The sequence below is a fragment of the Lampetra fluviatilis genome, chromosome 46 (genome assembly GCF_964198595.1).
Source record: "Lampetra fluviatilis chromosome 46, kcLamFluv1.1, whole genome shotgun sequence".
Classification (NCBI taxonomy): Eukaryota; Metazoa; Chordata; class Hyperoartia; order Petromyzontiformes; family Petromyzontidae; genus Lampetra; species Lampetra fluviatilis.
This window is the reverse complement of record NC_136320.1, coordinates 5,623,463-5,643,425: the sequence shown is the minus strand read 5'-3', so window position 1 is coordinate 5,643,425 and position 19,963 is coordinate 5,623,463. Positions and strand designations below refer to the sequence as shown.

Here is a 19,963-nt window from a genome sequence, read left to right as displayed (position 1 = left end):
GCTGTCTTGCAGATTTGCGGTGGCTGCAGGTGATCTCGCCTCTGTTCTCAGCATTCTTGGTCAGAATGTTGAGTCACAGAGACGGATTCTGTTGGCCTCGTGTTCCATGGTTTTCTTTGTTCTGTCCGAGTTGTTGGCGAGCCACCATACATTTCACACCCTTGTGTGCTTCTCGAGTTTTTATAAAGAAAGTGCGTTACTCGCAATTGGAGATCACGCCTTTGTTGAAGTGGATCAAATTGGCCCATCAGCTCTCCAGGGGCAGGTTAAATTGACTACTACTTTGCGTAATTTCAGAAGTGATCGGAATATTTGTCCTGTATGTATGTTAAACTTTTTTCGCACCGTATGTAGCCAACCATGCTAATCGGAGGTGTGGGTTATGGGATTGTTTAATTTCCATCTGCCTCCATTGCCACCGATGGTAATGAACACCCCATCCTTCCCTCATGAAGTGGGCAGACACCTTAACTATTTTTAACGTCTCTGTGTTTTTAGTTTCTATCGTGAAGCGAAACATTAAGATGTTCAGTTCCTTATAAAGCTGTCAGCTTGCGATGCTAAACAGACATCCATTTCAAACGACACGTGGCACCCCCTGAAAACATTGGAGAGTGATGCAGCATGTTTGCCAGAACCTACACTGTAGTATTACTCTGACGTAAACCGTACGAAGTGCAATGTGCAGAGGTTGGAGGTCAACTGCAACAGCGGCAAAATCCAGCAGAGGGAAGAGCGAGACGGAGCAATGGCAAGGTGTGGTGGTGGTTGCCCTGACAACAATAAGAGAAGCAATTTTAAGAATTTACATTGGAAATTCTAAGAAACACTTTGGGACTGACTGCACTGATACTCTTGGAATGGCATGGGCTGGTAGGGGTATAGTTGGTATTCTAGATGTGTGGTGTGTGTGCTTCGTGTGATGTTGGTAATCGATGGATGTATTGATCACTGGCAAGAGTCACCCACTTGCAATTTGGAGCATTTGATTTCTTGAGATCGATGCGCGTGTTTTTTTTCTCCTCCACCCACCGAAATTCATAGTGGGCAGCTGCTTGAGTTTGACCAGGTTTGTTTTAAGTGTCATTTACGTACGTGCACATTTCACATAACTAAATGGCGTGATTTTTATTCTAGCGTGTGTCATCAAGAAATTACACTAAAAAACATAGCTTTTTATATTGAAGATATGTATATGTGTCATGGGTTCTTCAACATTAACTTGAAGTGTTGTAAATGAAAACATCTTTCAGAGTTAGGTTGTGACACCACTGCATTGATGTATTAGAATAAGGGAGTGAGGCGGTTGTGACGTCAGTTTTTCTCATTTCTGACCCATACAACCCAAACTATAGACCATACTGCTGCCCTGAGGGAGTTCCGCGCTCTCTCCACTGCTGTGGTTGTTGGGGGGCGCCCCCCAACAACCTAGTAGACCATATAGTAAGCCACTGTCGTCTGTGCTCCCTCAATGGAGGAAGAGAAACTACTCCCCCTGAAATCCTCTCGTGGATAGCAGACCTCGACATTTATCTCCTGAGCATATTGCCATATGCAAGACTAGTAGAGTCGTGTTCGCACCGTGATTCTCATTTTCTGTATTTCCAATAATGAAGCTGCAAACTTTATGGATGCAAGATACAAGGGCCACATGTATATATCTGCAAGATAAAAGCTGTTTTCGTTTTGGTTCCATCTTAAATGATCAAAGGCAAATTAAATCTTTCTTGGAATTACCCAATTGAGGCCAACGATTTTCTCCCAGCCAGTACACCATTATTGTAATATATATCAGGAGTGTATATGGTGACATAGGTCAGGGACCATGATTAATACCTTTTGCCTTTTGATGGTGATGAACGTTGAGGCTAAGCACACCATGGATATCTGGTCAAAGAAAGAAGAAACTCATGGTGAGGTTGCTGTGGCAATACAATAGCTGTGATGGCCTCTTGACCTTGACATAACCTTGCATTGAGCGTTAAAGTAAAGTGACTTAATGGCACATTGGTGGTAGTGGTGAGAGTTTAATACAATTGTGCAGCAGCAACCTGTAAACTACTTTTCCAAATTAGTATTGTTTAAACTTTTAGTTAATAGTTCAAATGTATATCAAGCAAACTTGCTTTTTTACAGTATCCCTGGATGTGTTGTGCCTGTTTGTAAGTGTCATTGTGCAAGTGTACTTATGAATGTCCCGTTGCGTGTCCTTGTATCTGAATTTGTGTGTTCATGTTTGTCAGTGGGTGAGTACCACCTGCTTGTGTCAGTTTGTGTACTTGTCCAAACAGTCTAAGGCTATACGAGGGATCTTTGTCTTTTGTTGTCAACATCAGAGAAAAATGCCGCCAGAGTGTGATGCTGGCCAGTACAACCTGCCCTGTGTGCCGTGCTGGCCTTAAGTGCTCACTCACAGCACTTTGGCCCAACATTCTATGCAGGCCATACAGGGAGCTTTGTTGATTTTGTGGGTGTATTTTGAGTGCATGTGAGTGTCGGTCCTTGTGTTGGTGTTGATGTTTGTGTGCGTGCCTGAGCGAGTACCCACACTTCCTCGTTTTGTATGCAAGGCTTGTGCAGATTACAAGTTGCCAATGTTTCCTCATCCTGCCGACCCTCTCACATTTTTGCGGGGAGAAAAAAAATCTATGGCGCAATAACAGCAACGGCAGTTTTACAGTGTTGTACCGGTTTTTTGTAAAACAAAATCTTAGCCCCTTCCTTAAACTCAAAAGCTTTGTGCACGAACACGTGGGATTTTTGATTATCACAACTGATCTGTTGCTCCATATATTTAGCACTCAAAGCTTTGTAACATTGTTTTTTTTTATATGTGTGATTTGGTAGTTTGGAAATTATTGGATTGAGTCCGTTTTTCGCGAGTATTGATACCAATAAAGCTACCAATTTATCATCGGTTTAATGTCAAGTAAATTAATGAAACTGAAGTTCACTGAATGTTCAACTTGGATTTTGTACATGATATCACAGTTCAACTCTCTTCTATTAAACTCCCATAACCAATTTTCTTCTAGGATAAATGTGGAAATGAGTGTCACTTTCCGGTAGGTTTTCTGCGATGCGGTGAAACTAAGATTTATCGTTCGACATTCTGTGATAATCGTAACCTGTCTTGCAAAATATACCCTGAATTACAATGTGAATATAATTCAGTTATTTTAAATATTCTATTCCTGCCGACATACGAATTAAGAAACACAATTTAAGTTATAAATAAATAGCTATTTATCCATAAATAATGATTTTTAGAATGTTTGTGTAGCAATTAACAGCGTAGATTTTTTATGACTTCATACATTTGGTTGTCCTTATTAATAGTTGTGTAAACTGGCAGCATGTTTCTTACAGACAGTAAAGGTTCTAAGACCCCTGGCAGCCTCAATTAAGTGAACTTGTTGCGGACGTTTTACATCTTTATTCATACAAGAAGTGCAGAAAAGCACAACCATAATTTGAAATACAATTGCAAAGTTATTCGAAACTTACTATAATTGCCATCGTGAATTTCGATATCGTATCGCAGCAACCCTACTTCTAGGTGACTCCCCTTATCCACAGATAAGCACGGATAATAGGACGAGTTTTGCACTTCTGGGAGACAGCTGGCAGATGACTTGCCAATGGATAAGGGTTCAGCTATATTTTCCAATGAACCAACGAACGTGTGCTTGTGGGCCATGTAACATGTATATATCTGTACATTAAACTTTCGCATCGTACATAGCCAACCATGCTATTCGGAGGTACGGGGGAATGACAACTAAACAGGGAAGTATTCGGACGTTAGGACTTCAGACCCCAAGTCATGTACACATGTTTCTTATCATTTTGATCTCATTAATTTTTATTTTCTACTGTTCTCGTCTCTCATCTCTCACTAGTCTATCTCTTCATCTTGGTGAGCCACGTCTCTTTGTGGGCCACTGCTGGAGCCTCCGTGGCCACAAATGTGGCGTTTGGGGGGGTTGGGGCGGTGTCAGTCGCAGAACCATTAGATAACAAAAATGCTGCCACTTTCTGGATACTTGGCTTGTCTGGATAATAAGAAGAATTGGTTTGTGAATAGGGATATCTGCAGCTCGATCCTGGGGCAATGATCAATCGGAAGAGTGGATAATAGGGCAAAATGATTTAAACTATATAGTCAAACTATGAATTGTAACAACATTGTTATTCAGTTTAGGGGACCCATTATGCATGTTGCAACACTCGTTAAAAATAAAAAATAAAAATTTCTGTGAGTTAATTACAGGACTAAGCATTAAATACTCTTTGGTTCTTTTGGTAAAGTCACGTAGAAAATCAAATAATAGAATATGACGTTTCGGTTGCAACACAAGCAACCATCATCAGGTAAGAATGAATGATAAAACACACGGAAACAACACAGGCAGACATGCAGAGAGAGACGCAAAGACACCGAGTGGGACACCAAGGAAACGGACACGGAAACAATATCGGCAGAAAACATCCACTCATTTGTCCTCTGCAGTCCTCTCTCTGCCCCGGCCCCTCCTCCATCTCTCTATTTAAGGCACAGAGTCGTTGTCCTGTATGTCTTGGTGTGTCTTTGTGTGTGTCTCTCCGCATGTGTGTCTGCTTGTGGTGTTTCTGTGTCTGTGTTTTATCATTCATTCTTACCTGATGATGGTTGCTTGTGTTGCAACCGAAAAGTCTTATTCTATTATTTTATTTTCTACGTGACTTTACCGAAAGAACCAAAGAAAATGAAAAAAAAACTACGACGTTTCGATCGCAACACAAGCGTTCGTCATCAGGAAGAGAGGGTTAGCTTCTAAAGGCAAACTGCTTAGAAAGGTTTGAAATGGGTGTCGCGATCAAAACGTCATAGTTTTTTTGTTATTTTCTTTGAACCTACATGCGTGACTACCGAAAGACCCAAAGAATAGGACTAAACATTATTGTGAACCCAATTGCCGAGAAAACGTTGATCCGAGAGTAGTAAGCAGTTATTACACTTGAGAAACTGCCAAGTGGAATCATGTGGAGAGACCGTTGTAAGTAACCAGGGATTAGCAGCGAGGATTAGGGAGGGTGATGTGAAGTTCGCTGTGCGGCAGATCGGCAAGGAATAACGATCGGCCATTGCAAGAGGTGGTTGGTGGCTTTCCTCAATTAATTTAAAAAATAATTGATTTGGTAATTGACAGGAGTTGGTTATGGTCTTGTGCAGTTCTGAAGCAATTGTTAATGCACGTGCAGCATTGCGATGCTGCACTACTGTAGGGCGATGGCCATCAGCTAGAGGCACACGGTGAAGACACCAATGACAGTGACGCTTCGAAATGACATCTTACAGGGGAATAGTAAAATTGAACGATTGAAAGTGGACTTCCTGCTTATATAAGCATTGAGGCGCTGCTCTTCCATGTGATGGTTTAATTTTTCATCCCTGACACGCGACATGCAATAACTGCTGTGCTTAACAGTACGCTCGTAATAGTTGGCACCATGGTGGTGAGATGTAAACTACTTTTCAAGGTAAACATGAGACCGGGGGTTCAATCCCAACCCTGACACTTATATATTTGGAGTTTGCGTGTCTCCTTGTGGTGGTGTGGCTTTTTCTCCTGGTCCAGTTTTTACTTACACATTTAAAAACGTGTGTTTTATAGTATTTGGCTACAATAAATTTACACAAGCCACTTTGAGCTATTGTTTTTGGCCATGTTGTTTCTGATACAGCTATATAGCTCAGTGGGCCTTACCTGGTGAAATTAAAATAGTTTAGTTTTTTAATTTCCAGCCCTGAGCTAGTGGTGTAAATTCCACATTCCTATGGCGGGGGTGATTCTATACATGAAACCACTTTACGTCCCCACAGAGGAATGATCGATCTCCAGCAAGGATTTCAACTCGCAACCTTCCGATTGGGAAACTGCTGGCTGTATCGCTGATCCACCTGAACATGTGGGAAAACGTTAAATCGGAAATCATTGACTCTTACGCTTCATTTGGATTTTTTAAAAATTGGATGCTCTGCAGGAAAATGCTCAAATTGGCTGTTACACCGTGGGAATTAACACCACAACCGCAGGGCCACCACCGGAAACGAGCACCACCTTCGTGTTCATCTGTGCAGGGAGGTACTTGAATTTTTGTGAGTTTCATTATGTGGAACCTGGACTTTTAAATACATTTGCAGCGGTCAGAATGTTCTGGTGAAACATTGGCAAGAATCGGGCTGTGTGGCTCGCGGTGTGACCTGTCGAGAGGTGTGGAGCAATTTGAAAGTGACGACCTGATGAGAGTGATAGTTGCTACTATAAAGCTGCTATATAGAAAGGGGGTTTAAGGAAACCCAGAGGGGACATTGGCAGTGACACCATGACTGCAGCCATCCTTGGCTCATAAATCCTCTGATGCCCAGTTGTGTTTGGTTTTTCACCTTTCGCTTTGTTGGATTTAAAACCTCCACAGGCAGCGTACACATAGACATGCATTATAATATGCATACCAAAAGTTCACTCGAACAATGGTGTATTATCCATAGAATTACTTAACGAAAATATGTAATTAACAATATAACGTTTGTAAGTGATCACATTTTGGTTATAGATTGCTCTTCACAGTCATATTGCAATAAATACTATTGTACGATACTGCCCTCCCTTTTGAACAATGTTGCACACTGCATTTATCGACTGTTGCAGGTGTCCTATAACAAAACTGGCTTGTGCCGGAAGCTCGTTTGACACCATTTCATGATGTCATCACTTATATGTGACATAGCATGTGCATGTGACCGCTAATCTTTTGCTTTTTTCCACAGCTCTTGTATGTTTATATCGTCTAGCTCTCATCTACAGCTATCTTTTTTCTCATCTTGCTTTTATCTCACTAATCTGTATTTTTAATCGCATGGTTTACCTCACTAATCTCATCACGTCGCTAGCTATTGTTACCTCTCATCTCACTAATATTTCTCAGTGGGACAATTTGGTTTTAGCCCACCATACTCTTTGGTTCTTTCGGTAAAGTCACGTAAGTAGAAATAAAATAAAATAAACCAAATCACGACGTTTCGATCGTGATTTTACCGAAAGAACCAAAGAGTGGATTCCTGCAGTCACGAAAGCTTCAAATCAAGATTGTGGCCCTCCAGTAGAAGAATCCTCTATGGCAGCGCCTCTCTTCATGATTGCCCACAGCCCCACTATTTCTAGCTACTTATTTAGTTCTCAAAATAACCATTAGCATTTTTGTGAAGAGTAGAAGTAGCAAATTAATAAGCAGGCAATGGTACCTTCGCATATCCGTTTCGTCACTTAATCACAAAGTATTTTTCCGTGATTTCACACCGGTCAAAGTTTTTAACAATGCTGCTGAAATAATGCACTCCCAGAAGGCAATGTGGCTGATGCGTTGTGTAAGAAATATTTAGATTTTCTATGCGGAAAGACGGATACTTGAAGGAGGCCTATTGTCTGCTTGTGTTTGTTTCTTATTAATTTGCTTCGTTTCTGCTTTGTGTTTTAGTTTGTAATTCTTCCCCCCGGACCTCCGATTAGCACGGTTGGCTATGTGTGGCGTGAAATAAGTTCTACATACATACATTTCCATCATGATAAAAGACAAAGATCCCCCGTATAGCGAGTACCTACGAAGGCCGGCACTACACGAGTGGGTGGGTGGCCAGCACCACGCCCGACCATCATGATAACCCTACTATAGACAACTCCACGTGCATTGGATGATGACTTCATGAGAAAAAAAATATACATTTTTACACGTGCAACTCTTATTGCAATCCACTGCTGGATTAAGGGCCTAATCACATACAAATGATTAATGGGTGTTATTTATTACTCTAGATTCTTATGAAGTCATCATATATTTGTGTTTGGTGCTAACATGCAAATTATGACATAATTGATGCTAAGCACTGCAGATATTGCATGTGTACTGTGCTATGAATGCCAAATTAATACGTCACTGATGTGCTTAAGACATGGCAATGCACACATGCCAAAACCAATCATCTCTCAAATATGTCTCTTAAGGGTACACATCCATCTTTGTCAAGCTACTGCTGGATGAGTGCATTGTCCCTCTGTTGCCGATTATATAAGCACACAAAGGCATTAAAAAAAAATACAAGTTATTTTATTTAACATCACATCCTCATAAAAAACAAACTCCTTGTGCAGACAGGCGTGAGGCTGTGCCGTGCATCGGTATCGATCCGCGTGGTCGATGGAGCGATTTTTCTCGAGTCGATCGGCGACTTGGGTTGGTGTAAAACCGATGGTCCGTTTGACGTCACTGGGACTGATTGGAATTGGCCGCTGCTGCTGAGCAATCGATACCAGCTCTTGACGCAATACGACTGCTCCATAATGCGTGCGTTTGTATACAACGGCGCCAGGTGGCTCGGCGGTAGAGCGAGGGGCTCGCAAACGTTCAGTTGCGAGTTCAACTCCTGGTTCGGGGGGTTGGCGCAGCCCATCATCCCTTCAGGGTTGATAAAATCGCTACCGCTTTCTGGGGACGTCAAGAGTGGTGGCCTTGTGGATAGACACGCCCCTGCCATCAGAGATGAGCATCACCTCATTTGAGCAGGATAATGACTGTGATATGTACATGGTGATCCATTCATAGATAGTCCACAAAAATAATAGATGGAAGTAATAGTGAAAACAACAATATTCCAGAGCCTCTAAAATATCTCTCACAATCTCCATCGACTTATCGTGTCCTTTAACGCAGTACTCTATAGGGGAACGGTGGTGCAGTGGTTTGCCCATTGCTTTACAAAAGACATCGACCTGAGGTTGATTCCTGTCCCATGGCTGTCATTGCCAGCAAGTGGAGTCCGAAACCAGTCCTGGGCCTTCCTAAGTTTGAACTATGTGAGAACTCGGTCTAAATTTCAAGTGATTTGTCCTTCATTGAGAGGCTGATTTAGGATTGAAACATTGTTGGGGAGACAAAGGTAGCCAGGTATGTTGCTGGACACACCAATAACACCTTGTCTCAACAACCTATAAAGGCGTGTGCGTGAGTGTATCATACAGAATGTGGGGTATGACCATACCTGTGTTGCGAGTGGTGCTATTAATCGGCCACAGGTCCCTGACAGAAATCTCCAATCAGAACTCACAACATCACAAAGTGCCAACGAATGGCCCCCTGAAGATGACATCGCAAAACTACGAAAGGAATCTGCTTCAGTCGCCTTTCACACACTGGGTTGCTTACCTTTTTATATGTCCTGCTAAGACTTTACTATACGACAGTCAAACCCAACTTGCTCTAGAATGGGCGGTAGGGTGGCACACTGGTAACACTCGTGCCTCGGCAAGAAGGCCCTGGCTTTGATTTCCAACTCGGGCGCCTTTCTGCCAGGAGTTCATTTTTCCCCGTGATCTGCATTAGTGTCATCCATGTTCTCCAGTTCCTTCCCATCGCTAACAAAGCACGCAGTGCAACTGCTATTCGTCAAAACATCCCAATTATGAAAAATGACCTGCAAGTTATTCAATTGGGATTATACACAGCAACATTGCCCCCTCCTGCAAGAACTTGACAGGGCCCTCCTGAAACATCGGCACTTGGGAGACAAGGGTGGCCGGGCGTGATGCTGGCCTCCAATCCCCTTGTGTGCCGTGCTGTCCTTTGTAGGTACTAACAGCACTTGCCTCAACAATATTGTTAAAGGCTACATTGGGAATCTTTATCTTGTGTGAATGTGTGGATATTTGTATGTTAACGATTGAGTGTATGTGATTATGAGTTTGAGCGAGTGCATATGTGTGTGCGAGTTGTGCACGTGTATCTGTAAGAATGTGTCTTTGTGTGCATGATGACACGTGTTTGAGTATATGTATGTGAGAATCTGTGCAAGCTACTGTTAATGTATGACTGTCAGAGGTCGCAAACGGGTTTTGATTCCGTACCCGTACCCGGCCGCACCAGGGTCGCAAATGGGTACGCGGCCGGGTATGGGTACCCGTTCCCTACCCGTACCCTACCCGAAATGAGTGACAAACGGTTACTCACCAGTGACTCACGGCCTACCCGTACCCGGCCGCACCAGGGTCGCATACGGGTACCCGGTAGGGTACGGGTAGCCGGGTATCGGGTAGGGTATGGGTATTGGGTACCCGATTGCGACCTCTGATGACTGTTGACTGAGGGAGCGGTCGTGGAGCGGTCGTGTAGCAATTAGCGCTACGCTGCGCAATAAGCCCAGCGACCCGAGTTCGATTCCTGCTCACGGCCAACACCAGTGATGATCATCTGAACTGGTCCTGAGCCTCCCTTCGGTCAACTTTACTTCAAATGAGTACCTGGTGAAGTGTGTAAACATCGCTACTCGGAAGACAGGCAGCTGGGTGCTGGCCCCACCCCCTGATGTGCCGTGCCGGCCTTCATAGATGTTTGCTAACAGCACTTGCCGCAAATTTCTGCTCAGTCCTTGACTGTGTGAGGTGAGAGTGTATGTTAGTGTATATGCATAAAAATGGTATGTGAGAATATTTAGATGAGTGTAAGAGCTTGAGTGTATGCACGTGTGAGTTTGAGCGTGCGCTTTGTGAGGGAGCGAGTTTTGACGCTGGCCAGTAAATGCGAGTGCAAGTGGCTCACTCTCCTTGCTCATCTACGTCTCCGCAGTCCCAACGATGTGGCGACCGCGATCCTAAAGCAGAAGGCGCGACCCAACCGGCTGGTGGTGGATGAGGCGATCAACGAGGATAACAGCGTGGTGTCTCTCTCCCAGGTGTGTGCGTGCCTGCCTGTTCTCCTGCCATTGCCACCACCAGCACTGCTGACCGTGTCCGTTCAGTGCTCGCTGAGATGCATTGGTTGCTGAACGAATACATTATGAGGTCGCACTCATTACACACAAAGTGCTTGCCACAAATGAAATACGATACCTTGTTGATCTTGTCAAGGAGCATAAACCATCATGCAAATTTCTTGCAGCACTGGCCTTTGGCTGGCCATAAAACAAAGATGGTCACCGCATCGCGCGCTTTCAGATGCGCTGTTGCGGCCGTCTAGAACGCTCTTCCGATATTAATAAGCCACTGGAGCTATGAACTTTTAAATCTAGATTGAAAATTTCTTTAGAACTGCTATTTGTGTTTAGCTGTCCTTCCCCCGCACCTCCGATTAGCACGGTTGGCTACTTACGGTGTAAGTGAAGTTCAACATGCGTATGCATGTACTGGCATCGCCACTTACACCTCCACCACCCTCACTTGTTTTGCATCTGCGAGCCCAGCTCCTGGAGTAGCCTCTAGGGCAAGCACTCGTCGCTTCTGGCCCACTCAGGAAACGTTTGTAATTATTTAGTGCAATATGATTCGTCGCGTGTTGGAGTCGGCAGATTAACCCTTTCCTATTCCGAGATGACTGCAGTTTGAAGGGTGGGTGTCCCGTTGACTGTTGAATCTTGGAACGTGCAAGTGGTTCGGCATTAATTTTATTTAGTTGTACTCACCGCAGAGAACTGTAGCAACACGACCGCACTCTATGATAGCTGGCGCTAAACTGCCTCGCCATCCCGCATGACCTTGTGGGAGCCTCGGTACCGATAAAGTTATTTTATGACATTTTTTCTTCCGGTTCAGTTCTGATGACGTACACGAAATTGTAAGAAAAACTGACATGTACGTCATCGGAACAGGAAAGGTTGCAGTGTTGCAATGAAGCTACATCATGGCTTATCTCAAGTATAAACGTTATTAGCTGTGAATGCTGGACCGATGTGCGTGGTGTGCCTGCCGTGTGGCGCCTCGAGATGGGTTACCGCGTGGGAACCGCGGAATTTATATGAAGCGATTGATGATGTGTGGCGTGCTTGCGTGCTGTGACGTGGTGCAAAACCAGGTGAAGATGGACGAGCTGCAGCTGTTCCGTGGAGACACGGTGATGCTCAAGGGCAAGAAGCGCCGCGAGACGGTGTGCATCGTGCTCTCTGACGACACGTGCTCCGACGAGAAGATCCGCATGAACCGTGTCGTGCGCAACAACCTGCGCGTGCGCCTGGGCGACGTGGTCAGGTGAGTGGGGCGGGAGTGGGGGTGCCTTGCTTGCGTCCTCTTGTTTTACCTCCATTCCCACCGGCACATTTGAGCCAAGCCAGCGCGGGGACCCATCGCATTGTTTGCCGCCGGTCATTTGCGCCTGCAGAGTCATGATGCGTTCAATGCGTGCGATGTCAGTACGCTTGTGAGGACATGGCGTCACCGCGCTAGTTCGTGCGTCTCAGCCCGTCCGTTAAGTTATCGGTGCGGTTCGCTCCTGTAGTTGACAAAACAACCTGGCGACTCCCGAACCGTACCAGGCTGACTCGGCCATGGCCCCGCCACGGCTTAGTTGTACAGTCTAAAATTTTGTTTTTCCTCGTGTGCCGCTGGGCAGGAGTTGATGGACGTGGCTTGGCGGCATTGTTGGCCTGCATCACGCCGGACGTGAATTTGTTGGGGGTTTGCGGCCTTGTGGAGGTCGGAAGTCAGGGTGGCCGGCATTTTTCAAGAACCTTTCGGAGTAATCCATTTACAAAAAGTAGCCGATTTTATAATTTTGAGCTGATTAGTTGACTTGATCGTCTCGGCTCTAATCTCATCATCGTGATTTGTGATCGCTGCTGTTCCTTCCGTGAGGCGGCCACCCCTGGCGATGTGGAGACGGTCTATGCGATATGCACCCATCGCCGTCTGCAAGCGAAGTTATTCTTGTTGGTCACATGAAATCATTCATTGCATCTACAAATTGACTTTGGGCAATTGGCTCAAAGTCAGATTCCTTTTAAAAGTTTAGCCACACACACACACTGCCAGTTTTTTTTCTGCTCCATTTCCGTAGATGCATTAGAGAGTTAATGCGGTAAACTTAACTTCCCGGCACATTATTACAACATCAATCACTGACAGACAAGAGTGTTAAAATGTGCCGAGCAGTCTCTTTGTGTCACTTTTTGTCCGTGATTTTGTATTTTTCTTGGTGGTATTAAGGCAAACTATCTCCATAAGATGACCACTGTTGACTTCTCCCCTGAAAGTGAAACTTTTTTTATCGATGCTGCTGCTGCTACTGGGACTGAATAGCAGCCAAATCCCTGTTTGGAATTGCAATGAAACGCGGAAAGAGGAACACACGAGTCGGAGAACGAACACAAATTAAAGACGTCGTCTTGATGGGCGAGAAAAATGAATGGATTTGGGGCAACACACGTCGTTAGGAGGGGATTACGACCCATGGTCGAGGTTGGTGATTGAATGGCAGCCAAGGGAGCAAACGCAAACAAAAAAACATCACCGTGATGGTGGAGCCGATGGGTTCAGTTCCAAGTGCAGCAGTGAAATGGGATTGTGGTGTTGCAGGATTGCGAGAGGCCTTCATCCAGCAGTGGATAGCCAATTGATTCTGGTGTCCTGCTGGACATTTGTGAAAGAGCTTCATAGCTCATCGGATTCCTCCAGGATAAATAAAGAATCTGATGGAGGAATGATGAGGATTTGAACCCACGACCATTCCACCGAGTTGAGCATTCACTATATACCACAGTGTGTCACCCATTTGGACGAAATGACAAATCTTTCAACATTCAAGAAAAATGTCTTCTCTTTGTGCTAATGCCTCCTTGAACTTCACTCATTGTTTCCTCCACTTGTGTTGAGGACTGTACCACATTGGCTGTTTCTTATAATCTACACGGTATTCGGCCACAACACCTATCGTTCTACTTCATTCCTCGCACAACTCGACGTAAAAGGAAATAAAATGGAGACTCCATTCTCATACTACTATCTCATGGCCTCCTGAGTTGAATCGACAAATGCATGAGTGTAATCGAGCTGCCTTAGTAACTGCTGATGCTGTTTATCCTGCTGCGTTGCCCCGCCTTCCGTCCCCGGTGGTGTGCGTGCAGCATCCAGGCGTGTCCGGATGTGAAGTACGGCAAGCGCGTGCACGTGCTCCCGCTGGACGACACCGTGGAGGGCATCACGGGGAACCTGTTTGAGGTCTACCTCAAGCCGTACTTTCTGGAGGCGTACCGGCCAGTCCGCAAAGGTGCGCGCGGCCATGCTGAGCCGTCCGTCCACTCAACAGCGCCACACTGTGTACTCGCCATGGTTAGATCGGTCTACGAAACTAAACTATTTTTATTTGACCAGATAAGGCCCACTGAGCTATGTCGCTCTCCTTCAGAAGCGACCTGGCTATCACAAATGAAAGCTTAACGGAGTGGCTTATCACGTGGAAATATATAGCAGCCAAATACTCTAAGACGCATGTATCTAAATGGGAAGGAAATTACCAGAGGACCTGGATAAATATCCGCGACTACGGGTAGAGATGCATGCAAACTCCAAATATACAGGCGTCAGGGTCCGGGTCGGGATTGAATCCACGATCTGCCGTATACCAGGCGAGGTAATTAACATCTTGTCACCTTGGCACCCCTGATCGCAATTGTGATTTTTCGAAGCCGAATAACAACTCCTAACTTTTGGATCAGTGTTTCCATGGCAATAAAGTTTACGTTAAACTCTTCCTGCACCACGGCCTATGACAGGTGGAGCACCGCAAACGACGCTCGGCACAACCACACAACAAACACCAGAGAGCTGTACCACCGGGCACAACCGATGAAACCCGCGCGGTGTTCAATTGTTTGTTGTTCGTCGTCATTTGTCGTCGTCGGTTATAACTGCCTTGCGCTTTTGTGCAGGGGACATCTTCCTGGTGCGTGGCGGGATGCGCGCGGTGGAGTTCAAGGTGGTGGAGACCGACCCGAACCCCTTCTGTATCGTAGCGCCAGACACTGTGATCCACTGCGAGGGCGAGCCCATCAAGAGAGAGGTGACACCCCTCCCGCCTCCTCTGAAGTACACTGCTCCCGGTTGTTACCCCGACCTAGCCCGGATGCCCTCGTTCGTTCCCGAATGTTGGGGTGCATCACGCCTGGCTTTATCTGGACTGCAGCAGGCCATTGGAATGGTTGAGTTGAGATGAGATGTGATAGGTGTTTTTAGTTAATGAGGCATGTAAGGTCCTTGTAAATGCAAATCCTTATCTTTACTTGACTGAGTTGAGCTCTGTTTACCTGTGACTGCTGTTTTAGCCAACTCCTCCATACGGAATATCAGTCTGAGTGAATACCTTATACCTGTGTACTCAAACTCCAAACACTGAATTTCATTAAACATTGTCTACGCATACTGCAAATATACTCTCACAGATGGAGCGAATAATATCTGTCTGTGGTCCCAACACTGAATCCAAATGTGAGCTCAGTCTCGGCTGTACCACAAATACAAAATTCTTGACCATTGTGTAAATGCAAAAACGAAAAAGAGAAATAATGTAGAATAAGTAGTTATCTTTTTAATGTGTTCGGGAACATTTATGCGCATGCATTGTTTGTATAAATTGACCCACTTCCACGGAGAGTCACGGCACTCGTATGTCAGCGAGACCCCCTACAGTCGGTACTCGCGCAGTTAAACTAAACTATTGAAACTTTTATTTTACCAGGTGAGGCCCACCTGAGCTATATAGCTTTTTACAGAAGCGACCTGGCCACAAGTGATAGTCCAACGAGAAGTGGCTTATGTGGGCATTTATAGCAGCCAATACTCTAAACGCATGTTGATTCTAAACGTGAAGGGAAAACCCGGAGAGAAAAAAACCACCCCACCACGGGGAGAGAGAGCGAACATGCAAACTCCAGATTTTCAGGCGTCAGGGTCAGGATCGAACCCACGACCTGTATACCAGGTGAGGTAGCCAATATCTCGCCACTGCGGCGCTCCACTAACAAATGGGGGCTTGAAACATTACGCAATGAAATGCATTATTGTACGTTTCATTGTTCTGGAAAGTAGAGACACCACCAGCGTTTAGGCTACAGAGACACTGATCTGTAGTGACACGGCTGTAGCATGTGACAATAGCATTGCAGTGATGTCATCGAGCCAGTGATGGCATTGCAGTGATGTCATCGAGCCAGTGATGACATCACCGCGCGCACGCGTTGCATCTCCTCATCACTGCACAGCCACCCGCCACCCTCACCGCTCTGTCACGTAGCCAGCGGGACACGGTGGTGGCAGCAAGTGGGGGTGTCACTCGCGGGTTCGGAAGAGGCTGACATGCTCTTGTTGCCTGTTTTGCGTGACCAACCAGGACGAGGAGGAGGCATTGAACGAGGTCGGCTACGACGACATCGGCGGGTGCCGCCGCCAGCTCGCCATGATCAAGGAGATGGTGGAGTTGCCCCTGCGTCACCCGGCGCTCTTCAAGGCGATCGGCGTGAAGGTGCGCCCACTGCAAGCTCGGCCAGGCGTGATCTGTCTCGCTGTGTATTAACGCAGGTGCTTGCTAACAGCACTTGCCTCAACAGTCTGATGGAGGCTATACGTGGGATCTTTGTGTTTGTGTGTCACACACATGTCCGCCTAGCGGAGAGTGGTGGTGTTGCGGTCCGCGCGCTGCACTTGGAACCTGGCGACCAGAGTTCGATTCCCGCTCACGGCCAACAACCAGTGACGATTATCTGAATCGGTCCTGGGCCTCCCCTCGGTCGACTCGGCCTCAAATGAGTACCTGTTCCGATGTGTAATCATTGCCACTAGGGAGACGGAGGCGGCTGGGTGTGGTACTGGTCACCCCACCCACTTATGTACTGTGCTGGCCTTCATAGGTGCCTGCTAAAAGCACTTGTCCGAACAGTCTGTTAAAGTGATACCAGGCATCTGTGTCACAAATCTGCGTGTGTGTGTTTGGTAACAGCCCCCGCGTGGCATTCTGCTTTATGGACCCCCTGGCACCGGCAAAACCATGATCGCTCGTGCCGTGGCAAACGAGACTGGCGCCTTCTTCTTCCTCATCAACGGTGAGCACAGCAACTTCGTGACACGGTTAACTATCGATCATCCGTGGGTGGAATGTACCTGGGCTTTGTATTAACTGTGCTTCCCGGGAATTAAAAAAGTATACATTTTAAATTGCACACTGATGGAATTAAAACTGCACCTCACTCGTTGAGGCTCTTAAACGTGGTGCCCACATGATCGCGAATGTCGGCAACTAAATCGATTACTTTAACAAACGATAAATTCAGAGGGTGCAGTCTGCATCGTATCTATTAACTTGTTAATAGTTTCAATTTACAGTTGTCCCCATTTTGCCTTCTCCCCCCCCCCCGCCCATGGTGGCCCCAGGTCCCGAGATCATGAGCAAGCTGGCGGGCGAGTCGGAGAGCAACTTGCGCAAAGCGTTCGAGGAGGCCGAGAAGAACTCCCCGGCCATCATCTTCATCGACGAGCTTGACGCCATCGCACCAAAGAGGGAGAAGGTGAGACGATGGTGGAGTTCAGCGCAACGCGGAATGGGACCCGGTGGGGATCGTCGTTTATTATGGTCAGGGATTTTTTTTTTTTAAACTGGAATTTTCAAATCGTGCCGTTTTAGTGGCAAATCCTTGAAATCGCCGCTTAATTCCCATTGATTTCAGGGTCTGGCAATGACTGAATATGCAAATGACTGGGCGGTGGTGGCTACGCACACCTGCAATTCAGTACTGTGGAGGCAGCAAGGATTGGTGGATTGCCCAAATGTCATCAAATTTCCTTCCCCTGTGGGGGTTTTAGTCGCCACTCTGCCTTGGAGGAGGTGGCAGTACAGCAAGTGGATTAATCTCCCATCTGCTTTTATCTGTATGGGTAGCACGTTTCTGTTTTGCCAGTTAGCTAGATAGTTTTTTTTAGCAAAGGCCCTCCAGCCACGAACAGGAGATTTGTTGTTGGGGTGGAGAGGGATCCCAGCCAGCAGCCAGCCAGAAAACTTAATGCATAGATTATTTTTAATCGCAGTATGATTAAAGCGTCGCAGTTGACACTAAAATAGCGTGAAATTCAGTGGAGATTTATCTTCATTCAAATAACTGGGGATTCTCACGGCATTTCCAATAATTACCACCAGGTGGCAACAACTTTACCCTGTTAGACTACCATTCAAGTGAATGGAGATGTTATCGTGTCGGATTCAGTTGAAAGCTATACGGGGGAAGGGTTGTCTTTGTTGTGCATGCATTGCATCATTGTTAAATACATGTGCCTCTGCTTTGTACACGTGTATGCGCGTGTTTGTGTGCGTGCATGTGGTTGCGTCCATTGTATCGCATTAAAAGCGTCTTATGTTGTGGTTGCTCTACCGCGTGATTGTGTTTCCTGCGGGTGTTTTCATTTTGCTTGCGTTCCGTAAAGCTGAACGTCGTGCCATGTGCGCGTCAAATATCCGCGTTAAACACACAGGCGCATTTATTTTTTGCGTGCTTGCTGTGTTCATTGTGTGTATTGTGCTACGTGCGTGTTCTTATAATTTAATGTTGTGTTTTATGTTGTATGTATGTTGAATTTCTTTCTTTCGCACCGTATATGTAGCCAACCACGCTAATCGTAGGTAAGAGGGAAAGACAACAATCTAAACACAGTAGTTATAAAGAAATCCGTTTTCAATCGACATGATTTTAAAAGTGCATAGCACCAGAGGCTTCCTAATATCGTAAGGAAGAGTGTTCCAGACAGCTATGGAAGCGCATTTGAAAGCGCACGATGCGGTGACCGTCTTTGTTCGATTGTTAGCCAAAAGACGCTGCGTGGATGACCAGAGTTTTGGTGATTGTATATGGTCCTTGCCGCGTAACGTACCGCGCGTCGCTTGGTTAATCTCTACGCCTGCCTGAGCAATCATGCGAACGTTGGCGTTCGTTGCCCTGCCCGTGTATAATCGTGCTCGCGGTGTCGCTTGGCTGCAGACGCACGGCGAGGTGGAGCGCCGCATCGTCTCCCAGCTGCTCACGCTCATGGACGGCCTCAAGCAGCGCACGCACGTCATCGTCATGGCGGCCACCAACCGGCCCAACAGCATCGACCCCGCGCTGCGTCGATTCGGTGAGGAAATTCCCATCCGTCCGCCGTTTGGGGGGGAAATCTCTCAAAATAAACATTGCCAGGTACGGCTCATCGATGCGGGTTGGCAAGGTCCGTACGCTCCAGTGCCAGGTTTTTCTGGTTGCAGGCGACTCACCTGGCATGGGCGATTTGTGGGAAGTGACAGTACGGTGAGTGTATGGAACTGCCCTCCGATCCCAATGTCTGAATTATTTTTTTATGTATGACCTGTATGTGTGGTTGTGTGTGAGTGGAGCGGTGGTGTAGCAGTTAGCGCGCTGCGCTATGAACCCGATGATCCGAATTCAATTCTCGCTCACGGCCAACACCAGGGGCTCCCCGAGGTCAACTTTGTTGTGAAAAAATCGGCACTTGAGTGGGAAAGGCGGCTGGGTGTGGTGCTGGCCAAACCCCCACTCCCTCGAGTGCCGTTCCGGGCTTCATAGGCGCTCACCAACACCACTTGGTCCAACAGTTCGTTAAGGCTATACAGTGGGTCCCTTTGTCTCTTGTGTGAATACATTCGCAGGTATGTGCATGTGTACAATTATACCGACGTTATGAATCCTCTATTCAGAAATTTAAATATAATGGAATGTTATGCGGCCTACATAAAAGGAATGATTCGGGGTTGCCGAGCCTATTAGACTTTACACGGGCTATGGTAGTCACGGTGTGCTGTGCACATTTGTACGTTGGTGTGCGTCGTCTCAACGACTGGCTCCGTGCCCGTGACTCCAGGCCGCTTTGACCGAGAAGTGGACATCGGCATCCCGGACTCGACGGGACGACTGGAGATTCTGCAGATCCACACCAAGAACATGAAGCTCTCGTCGGATGTGGATCTTGAGCAGGTGATGCCTCCCACCTCGCACCTGGGGCCACGGTGGCGTCACCGAGACCCGTGACTCAACCTCAGAGTGATTTTAATGGGAAGCTCTTTGTGCAACCGCTGCGGAGTGAAGGGCTCGCAAACGGCTGGTCGGTCATGACCAGGGGTCGGCAACCCA

General features: G+C 46.4%; 1 protein-coding gene across 1 annotated transcript in view; it reads left to right on the top strand.

Moving 5' to 3' along the window:
• LOC144947716 (transitional endoplasmic reticulum ATPase) overlaps positions 1–19,963 on the top strand; it is a 71,477-nt gene that overhangs the window by 7,860 nt on the left and 43,654 nt on the right. The window contains exons 2-10 of the mRNA XM_078877028.1: positions 10,660–10,765; positions 11,881–12,053; positions 13,925–14,067; positions 14,729–14,859; positions 16,186–16,317; positions 16,792–16,894; positions 17,223–17,356; positions 18,818–18,953; positions 19,695–19,807. Of these exons, the coding sequence (XP_078733154.1) occupies positions 10,660–10,765; positions 11,881–12,053; positions 13,925–14,067; positions 14,729–14,859; positions 16,186–16,317; positions 16,792–16,894; positions 17,223–17,356; positions 18,818–18,953; positions 19,695–19,807 (1,171 nt within the window). The remainder of the gene's footprint in view (positions 1–10,659; positions 10,766–11,880; positions 12,054–13,924; positions 14,068–14,728; positions 14,860–16,185; positions 16,318–16,791; positions 16,895–17,222; positions 17,357–18,817; positions 18,954–19,694; positions 19,808–19,963) is intronic.